The following is a 10,173-nucleotide window of genomic DNA, read 5'->3' as shown; positions in this document are numbered from 1 at the left end:
TATGCTGTTGGAAAATATTTTTTCCTCTAGTTGAAAGTCATTTAAATTTATTAGATATAACGCATCTGCACAAAACCTTTCCAAGTCACTGATATATAAAGTTATTGCCATTCCTTAAGTACTCTTACCTGTCGCTTTGTAACCATTGCGCAATATGTTGCAAATTTATAGTGCACAAGTACTTACAACGAGTGGAGTCTCACAGTTTGAAATTTGAAAACTCTTTAAATATTGCCCCATCGCCAACTTGCATCTTACCTCTCAAATTTTTTCATGCTCAAATGTGCGGTTAAAACATTCTGAATGCGAATTGCAAATCACACTTTTATTGTTCATTTAGTGCAAAAAGATTAGCTCAGCTTAGGCGTTTAGAACAGTCAAACGGACACTATAATCGGAAGAAATCAAATACCTTGCAGTGTATACAAATGCATTATCTTTCTTGTTCGTTGGCAAGGCTTGGCGGTTGCATGCGCTGTCCAGTCGGCATGACACTCTTACGTTGCACGCGATTTTTAAATCATATTTTTCACATGACTTCGTGTGATATAGTCGTTGAATCTGCTTCGGATCCCATTTGACTTGTTTTTTCATAAGAATAATTTATTCAAATCTGCGGGATCTTTTCTGCCCTGCACCAAGGCTCCTTGCGGAGTGAAAAAAGATTTAACTTGCGCCCTTAATGATGCGAAGCATTTCTGAGTACGCAAATGGTTACTGATGCATTCTTGAACTAGTTGCATGCTCGAGCATGGCAAAATAATGCTCTTATTGTGCAGCAGTGCATCTGCAATTAATTGTTTGGCATTTGGTGGCTGTTCGCTTTCGATTCATATTCGAAAATATTCTTATCAGCATAACCGCACCTCTCTACTTTATTGTGATCGGGCCTCATCGGAGGCCCATGCACGAAACCGCGGACGTGTTTTCGAATGTTAACCCCTTGCATTGCTCTGAGACTGACCGTGTTCTGCCCAGCAGGAAGTATGGGCTTGATGTTGACTTTAATATTATAATGCAAGGTGCGCGTCGCCCTGGTCAATATATGCACTACACTGACCATGACACTTTGTGAAGCCCATTCGTCTTGCACCGATCAGCTGCACTTCAATGCTTATTCACGCCGGAGGACTGGTTGTTTGGGTGGCCTTCTTCAGACGCACGTACATGGAGTCACGAGCGCGTTTCATCGGACCCACACGGTGATCCTTAAGCAGCAAGCGAGGCCTCCAGACGGAATCACATATCTGCTGTTATAATAGGCCATTTCCTGCTGTCCAGGAAGCGGCTAAAGTCTGAACAAGGCTGAGGAGTGGATGCCGTGCCAGTAGCCGGACCTCTTCTCTTGAAGCGATTGCCCTGACGCCCCCATGTACTTTCCAGCAGGGTAAGATTTGTCAAGTAACAGAAACACACTCGTGAATACTGTATTTAAGGAGGAGAATTGTATTAGCTGTGTGGTTGTTGGGGGGGGGGGGGGTTCGTGAGGACAAAGTTGGTAGGAAGAGGGGAAATGCGCAGACCGGTAATTGCCTCCTTTCTTCCGAGGGGTCACCGCAACTGGGCTGTGCTGGGAAGGGGAGTGAAAAGAATAGGGCAGGGGAAGCGGGTCCGGAGCCGGGAAAAGGGAAAGGAGCACTGCACAATGCGGCACTAAAAGCGCTTGTTTTAGCAAGGTGTTATGCAAGGACCCACCTCGCGTTGAGTTTACCGCGTAAGCGTATGGCGGGCAAGGATTTTGCGCGCAATGGAAGAAATACGATGCCGCGAAGCGGTTGCGGGTATGAAATGCTCGCAAAGAGAGGACAGTCGGCCCTAGGCAAGAAGGGCGCGGGAGCGAAAGCGCCCGACGGAGAAGAGAGTGGAAGGTCATGGGAAACTGTTTCGCTTACTTCCGGAACGAAGCAGCAAGTTTTGGTTTCGGTCGAGATGCAATCGACAGCAGGCGGCAAGGGATCAGAAGACGGCGAGAGAGTCGTGAGTGCGGACGCTGCGACTGCGAGCGGAGTAGGCGCTAGGCCTAGCAGCGCCAGCGGGGCCTTCTCGAGTTGCGTCGCAGAATGGAGCACGGCGGGTTGTCTGGAGCCTCTCTTAGAACAACTATCGGGAGCGGCGACTTCGCGTTTGCCTCTGCTGGCTTTCGATGTGCGACGGAGAAAGGAAAGACGGATTCTTAACAGTGTTCTCTGAAGTGGACATTGCAAACGACGGCTGAGCTTGCCCCTCGCTCTGATTTGCGAATGGTGGTATGACGCCGTTGTGAGCAGCTGGCTTTACCGCGCCCTTGGCCAGCGGGAGAAATGTTTCTACCTCGACACTGCTGCCGGAAGGATATTCTTAAATCCCTGCCGTCTCATATCCATCTCGCCGTCATGGTAAGTGATTTTGCGTCTTAAATATCGTTGTACGATAAAGACGTGGGCAGGCTTGTATAGAGCACTGGAGAACTGTGCTGCAGAATGGAGCAAAATATTAGCAAAGTTTTGTTAACGACGCGTTGCTAGTGTATGGGTTCCTTTATATGACTCTGCGCCAGCGCTTGAGCGCCTGCATTGTCAGTCAATCCCACTGCCTGCGTTATATGTTCGCCTTCGTTCCCCAAAGCACAGCTCGAACGCTCTGTAGAAGTTTGGTTGCGTCTGCTCTGAGTTACACTTTGAGAGCGAGTGTAGCTTTCCGGAATTTTTATTTTAGTGCTTTTCGAAGCATTTGTTTCATTTTAGCTTGTATATGCGCCGCATTTTTGGCCACTGTTATTTTCATGCATGTTGGCAGAACGAGGTATGCCGCATCGCCATTAACAGAAAAAAAAATCAGCTTGCTTTTCCTAAAATGCCACGGTTCCCCACAAAAAAAAAACGTCATTGGCTTATCGTGCTCGTCGCATCAAATGTATGTGCCGAAAGCTTCTGAAGTGCATACTTGTATTCTACCACATTTAGAATTCCAATCTGATTACTTGTTGCTTTTAGCACAATGGTACAATCACTTTGTCACTGGAACAAGAGTGAAAGCGAGGAAGAAACGGCTGTCAGTTCTTGCCATATGTTCAGCGGTTCGTTGCGGCATAACTTCGAAGGGTAAAGTATAAACGTGCTGTCACTATTTGTGAAAATATACCAGCTGCTTAAACTTCAAAGCATCACATGCATACTCCATTGCCTTGTTCACTATCAGTATTGGAGTCAGTAATACGAGCAACTCCAAGCTTGCATCAGTTTAATATACAAGCAGTACCAAACAGAGTAGATTTAAGTCGCAAAGAAAGATACCCCCTGCAACACTTGTAGGTATTTTGGTGCAAATGATTGGTCGGCATAGGCAGGAACTGAAATTTCTGTACGAAAATAGCAGCTCAGTATTTATCTGAGCATCTCATGATTAGCTTTTAGGCGCAGAATTTACTCAAATTTAGGGGATGATATCACGACCTTTAGCAAAGTTTGGGTTTTGTGATTATTTATTTAAGGGTGGGGCTGGCACAAAGAGCCCTGGTGTTTCGTTATCTTGCAAAGACGAGGAATGCAAACAGTGGCAGTAAAGAGCTGCTGACCCCCAAAGGATATACCAACGTGACAGCTGTGCGTATATGGACTGCACCTGGTTCCCCGCGTTCCAGTAATGATTTTGCCAAAAACACACATCCCAGGGGTTTTTCTTCTAGACCATTTAGTATGACACATTGTGAACCGTCGCCGCTCCATATCTGTTAGACCACATAGTTATGAGGCTTAGAATCAAACATATTGTGCTGTATATTTGTGACAAAGGCTGTACATAAAATTGTAACTAAGAAGGCAATTAAGCCAGTTGGCTTTATTGGTACATTCCAAAAGGTATAAAAGCGTCGGGCGGAAATTTGCATAGAGCTTGACAGGCCCTCGACTCCAAATTGATGATGTTCCGAAATGAAGTCATGAGCTTAATTCCATCTTTCCTATAATTATTGTCTGTGTCAACCAGTGTTGCACCAAGTTATTGTGTAAGTTCATCGTAATCTTGTTCCCTCGTCTTCTGCGCGATTGTAAGCCATCGGCCGAATGTGGCACTGAGCGCACATTAAGTACGCATCCCGCAGACCGCTTAAATTTACTTGTACACCACCTTGGAAGCGGGATTTTAGGCCCAGATCGTAAGACATAAAAGAGCATTGGAAAGTTGAGAACTTCGAATTACTTCAACTTCTCTTATGAAATCAGTTATGCAAGGTAATAAGTCAGTATAGTTAATGCTGTATTCTAGCCTCTATTTTAGCTATGCTAGCTAGTTATCAGCCTCTCTTCTAGTCCTTGCTCAATCTACGCAACTGTTCTACGTGCAGAAACTTCTAAAAAGTGTAAAATGAAACAGAAAAATCATCATTCACAATGCAAACCTCGCCTCTAGTCATTTGTACTGGTGAACCACTCTGCCATATTTACCTTCTCAACTACGAAGGTGAATGATGGCGCGTATAAAACAGAGCTCAGCTTTTATTTACTCATAAAGATTTGCGGTAAAAAACACAATTATTACAGGCAAATTAACTTGTTCTTTTGGTATCACCTCGATACCCTCACTCCAGTGCTATAGGTTTCGACATGCACTCTTTCTGTGAAAATACATTGTATTACTCTCCTTACTTGCGAATTTATGTTCTGGTGACAGCAACATATATAAGCGTTTGCTTTAATTAGCTTTTATCTGTGTTTTACTGTCGCCTTGGCACGTTTCAAGTTAAAATCAAGCTTCACTTCCAGTGAGCGAACAGGCTTCGCTGCAGGCATCTTTATTCATTCTGTTCGACCTAAATGTAGGCTAACGCTGAGCTAGCTTGAACTCACATTCAGTGAAACTAAATAAAGAACGCCACTTATTTCCTTGCCTGAAATGTTTTTGTTCACCACCATTTTGTATGCAGTAAGGACTATTTGAGTGTGACGCCAAGTACCACAGGAACGACATTTGTCAGAAAAAAGAGTCCAAGGGGTTTCATTCTGGTCCATGCAGTGTGGCTCTTTACGCATCGGGAGAGTTCTAAACACCTTGAAGTTGAGAGGGGCTCTCCTCCTTGCACCTTTGAAGCTTAGGACTTCCTCGGATTATACAACAACCGCACTAAACGGCTTCGAAGCTAACCAGTTGGGTAATAAACTTTTGGCAAAGGCTGTACGTCTTCACCGGTGCAAAGAACTGAGTGGATTGTGCTACGCAGCAAGCAATGCGCGACGAGTTTCTTTGGTGTCGGTATATCATGTCCTATTTTTTCACGCATTTGCAATGCAACTGTACGTAAGCCTCTTTCAGCGAGCTGCGAAGATTTTTGCCGTTAGCTGTACGAGGGATGTCTTCCAAGAACTCCACACCGGCGTACAAGTGCTTGTGGGCAGCGAGACGGCCTGAAATAAGAAAAAAAACTAAGGTTAATGGCCCCTCAATACTTGTCCCCAGTTAAGCTACCACAGAAGCCAGCACTAGACACCAAGTTATAGGCGCTCTATTTAGAGAATTGTGATAGTAGTCTTCTTGAAAGTTAGCTTAGTGGAATGGCTTTTTTTGTCTTTAGTTTCGTGAGAGCTCTTCAATAGCTTTATCGTCATGGAACTTCTCCATAATTCTCTGGGAGAGCTTGGTGCGTTTTCTAAAATGGTCGCGCGGTGACACTAGCGTCAGTAGAGGAGCATGTTTTGGCGGGCGGCGGAGCAGGCGGCCGTCTACACACTAAACACGAATGACACTAGGTGGGAGGTTTATTCGTGTTCGTCCTCTTTAAAACACCGCATTGCCAGACGAGAACACCGGTAAAACGGTGCACATGATATCATAAACACCGAAGCAACACCAGCTAGAACTGACGGTGTGCTAACGAGGTCCGCAATCGTTCATCAGCCGTCTCTAACCGAGTGGTTGTCGCCATTCGGAACCTTCCGAACGGTGTAGAACGGCAACTGAGACGAAGGGAGGTCGAATTCCTGCTGCAGTTCAAAAGAACGCGCCAGTGGAACTGTGTGCTTTTATCTGTTTCGCATAGTTCCGGAACGAAGCAGCATGTTTCGGTTTCGGTCGAGATGCAATCGACAGCAGGCGGCGCAAAGGATCAGAAGACGGCGAGAGAGTCGTGACTCGTGAGTGCGGACGCTGTGACCGAAGCGGCGTAGGCGCTAGGCCTAGCAGCGCCAGCGGGGCCGTCTCGGATTGCGTCGCAGAATTGAGCGCGGCGGGTTGTCTGCAGCCTCTCTTGGAACGGATATCGCGAGCGGCGACTGTGCGTTTGCCGCTGCTGCTTTTCGATGCGCGACGGAGAAAGGAAAGATGGATGCTTAACGGAGTTCACTGAAGTGGATATCGCACACGACGGCTGAGCTTGCCCCTCGCTCTGGCTTGCGAATGGCGGTATGGCGCCGTTGTGAGCGAATTGAGACAAGCGCTGGCTTTGCCGCGCCCTTGGCCAGCGGGAGAGAAATTTCTACCTCGACACTGCTGCCCGGAAGAATATTTTTGAATCCCTGCCCTCTCACATCCGTCTCGCATACATGGTAAGTGATTTTGCGTCTTAAATATCGTTGTACGATAAAGACGTGAGCAGGCTTGTGTGGAGCGCTGAAGCACTGTGCTGCGGAATGGAGCAAAACATTAGCGCAGTTTTCTTAACGACGTGCTGCCAATGTATGGGTTGTTTTATATGACTATGCGCCAGCGCTTGAGCACCTGCATTGTCAGTCAATCCCACTGCCTGCGTTATAAGCTCGCATTCATTCCGTAAAGAACCGCACGAGCGCTCTGTAGTACAAGTCTGCTTGCGTCTGCACTGAAGTAAACCTTGCAAGCGGCTGTATGTTTTCGGCAATGTTATTTTAGTGCCCTCCGAAGCATTTGTGTCATTTTAGTTTGGATATGTGCAGCATTTTTGGCCACTCTTAATTTCATGCATGTTCGCAGAACGAGGTATGCGGCATCGCTATTAACATAGAAAACATCAGGTTGCTTTTTATAAAATGCCATGGTTCCCAACAAAAAAACATAATTTTGCTTATCGTGCGCGTCGCAGCAAATGAATCTGCTCAAAGCTTCTGAAGTGCATACTTGTATTCTGCCGTCATAGATTCGGCTGCCACATTTAGAATTCCGATCTGATTATTTGTTTCTTTCAGTCAATGGTGCAATCTCATTGTCACTGGAACACGAGTGAAAGCGAGAAAGCAACGGCTGTCAGTTCTTGCCTTATGTTCTGCGGTTCGCTGCGGCATAACTTCGATGGGTGCAGTATAAACGTGCTGTCACTATTTGTGAAAATATAACCGGTGCTTTAATTTCAAAGCATCGCATACTTCATTGCCTTGCTCACCTATCATTATTGGTGCCAGTAATCCGAACGACATACATTTTATTCATAATGATTTGTTTGGTATCAAACCTGACTGGACATTGTTCTATACAGGTTCTAATCTATGAAGAACTCCAAGGTTGCATCAGTTTAATCTAAAAGCAGTACGAAACAGTTCAGAGTTAAGTCGCAAAGAAAGATGCCCCCTGCACCATTTGTAGGTATATTTGTGCAAATTATTGGTGGACATAGGCAGGAACTGAAATTTTTGTACAAAAATAGCAGCTGAGTTTTTATCTGAGCATCTGATGACTACCTTTTAGGCAAAGAATTTTCTCAAGATTAGTCATTGATGTCACGAGCCTTAGCAAAGCTTGAGTTTTGTGATTATTTATTTTAGAATGGGGCTGGCACAAAGCCCTGGTGTTTCGTTATCTTGCAAAGAGGCGGGATGCAAACAGTGACAGTAAGGAGATGCCGGCCCCCAAGGGATTTTCATTAAAATTCAGGCATAGTTACTTGTGCAATTAAGAAAAGACAATAGTAGGAAGAAGAAGCCAGTGTAACTGCTGCAACTATGCTCAGTTCTGAAAGTAGAGTACTTTCATGACTAAACCCGATACAGCGTACTGACACGCTGCTATTTTGGGATTTGCATTGCTACTGTCTCATTTTCACGCGTGTTCACTACCACTCTTTTCAACTAACCAATAATCCAATGTTGAGACGGTTGTGGTTTCTTTAGACTTGCACGAAATTATGGAGAGGTGATCACCATTATTTGCTTTTGTGACAGGTTTTTTTCATTTTATTGACAAATGGTAATGAGGTCTGGATACGGTGCAGCTATTTTTATTCTCAGTTGAAGGAGAGTGTTTTGTGTCGTAGTCTTCGATGGCATCCAATCATTGTGGAGTGCTATTTCACAAGCTGTGTATAATGGCGATATACACTTTGAACAACACCATACCAGTTTTGCATTTTTAGGTCTTCATTATACACAGGCAAATATGATTCATGGGGGGTACTGATTGTTGCATCCCGGTCTGTTATAGGTGCTCAAGATGTGATTCCCTAGAGAACAATTGCTTCTTTGATGCTCAGCAAAAATTCCTGTAGTCGCGATATGTATCAAATGTCACGGATATAGCAAGAGTGGTAGATTTCGTGTGCAGCTGTACCTTTCGAATATGCACTTTGTATCACGCTCCCTTATGAGCAGTGGCTCACCATTGTTTCTTTAGCCTCTAGTTCGATTACAGTTAGGCTGTTGCAGCACTGGTTGCAATTAAATGAGATTGAGCAGCTCAGTTGTCTTTTAGCTAGAATATGGTTTTCAAATCTTTGGCAGGGAGGCCATTGCAGCATTTTGTTTAACTTTTGCATAGTTGTGGTGGCCCACTAAATGTGATCATGGCTCTAATGAACAAATCATATGTACAGTTGCACCTCTGTATTATGGACACTTTGGTTTCCGAGCAAAATTCTCGCAACGTGATTCATCCATACTAACGAATCATGAATGAAAAAGTTTTGATACAAAACATGTCACCAAGGTCTCCAGCACATAGTGGTGGGCAATGAAGTTGATGCTAGACAGTTTTCATAGCAAAACTTGTCACCAAGGTCTGCTGCACATAGTGGTGCGCAATGAAGTTGAAGCTAGACAGTGTTGATAGCTCCAATACATTAGCCTGGTTACCATTATCTTTAAAAAATGGCCGGGCTTAGCTTGGTTAAGCCAAGAATGCGTTGCATATCTCGATGGAGTTCCGTGCTGCTCCGTTGACTCGATAGGCTATTGACTCGATCGCCATTGAAACTGCCCGTGTTGCAGCGCTCGATCGCCTTTGAGTCGATAGACTATTGGTTCGAGGGCCCTCGAAATGCCCGTGTGACAGGGGTATAAGACTGTCCCGGCGAAGGAGCGCAGCTCTTTTATACATATGCCGTGACGTCAATCATAGCGCAGCGCCCCTAGCGGGAGGAGCGGGAGTCAGGTGGTGGCTGCGGCCGCGCGCGACCGCGCGAGTTGGGGCCCAGCTTTTCCTTCGTGACGTCACGCGCCGGCGCAGCGCCCCTAGCGGGAGGAGCGGGAGTCAGGTGGTGGCTGCGGCCGCGCGCGACCGCGCGAGTTGGGGCCCATCTTTTCCTCCGGCTGTCGTGACGTCACGTCACGTGGTTGCGCTAAAGGTCAATGGTGGCTGCCCGGCCGCGCCCAAGGGCTGAACTCAGTAATTGCAATATGCAACGCATAAAAACGGTCAGTGACATGTTTGAACCTCACATTTCTTTGATTTTATTCTTGAAAAATTGGGTTGAGCATGGTTTTTCTTTGTAAAATTTCTCACTTTGAGGAGGGAAGATCACCCCCTTATGAATTCATCCCTAGGATAGTGTAGTCATAATGTGCATTATACTGAAATGCGACAGTATTTTTTCGCACTTCCACAAGTGTTAGAAATGTCAGTGATATTTCGTTTTTAATTTTGCAGGACCAAGCACTTACAGCATGCCTCCTCACCGATCAAGGCGCAGTTTTCCTGTTCATTGGCCATCACCCTGTAGTGAAAACCGCATCACTTCTGTGGGGATTCTGCTGTTTGCAGCCTTCTGGGTGTTCCGTTTGGAAAATCTAAAGAAGGCACTTTGTCTGCTGAGCTTTCTGGAGAGTGCTTTTTGATATTTGGCTTAAAATAAACCACGCTTTGATGGTTTTGAGCTGATCAGTTTTTAAAAACCAGTTTTTCTTTCCTTCACAGCTGCCTCTTCTTCCGCCTGTACATGTTTTACATGTCTAGTTTTTTAGTACTGTTTGGAATACTGGTAGTGGAACACAAACTGTGCTGCTATACCTTAATAATGTTAAC

General features: G+C 45.4%; 1 protein-coding gene across 1 annotated transcript in view; it reads right to left on the bottom strand.

Annotated features, from left to right (window-relative positions):
- Nucleotides 1–4,996: 4,996 nt before the first annotated feature.
- LOC144112376 (uncharacterized) overlaps nucleotides 4,997–10,173 on the bottom strand; it is a 90,030-nt gene continuing 84,853 nt past the window's right edge. The window contains exon 11 of the mRNA XM_077645226.1: nucleotides 4,997–5,378. Within this exon, the coding sequence (XP_077501352.1) occupies nucleotides 5,239–5,378 (140 nt within the window). The 3' untranslated portion in view covers nucleotides 4,997–5,238. The remainder of the gene's footprint in view (nucleotides 5,379–10,173) is intronic.

The sequence above is a fragment of the Amblyomma americanum genome, unplaced genomic scaffold, assembly GCF_052857255.1.
Source record: "Amblyomma americanum isolate KBUSLIRL-KWMA unplaced genomic scaffold, ASM5285725v1 scaffold_75, whole genome shotgun sequence".
NCBI lineage: Eukaryota > Metazoa > Arthropoda > Arachnida > Ixodida > Ixodidae > Amblyomma > Amblyomma americanum.
Note: the sequence above shows the minus strand (reverse complement) of the source record. Positions and strands in the feature narration are given on the sequence as shown.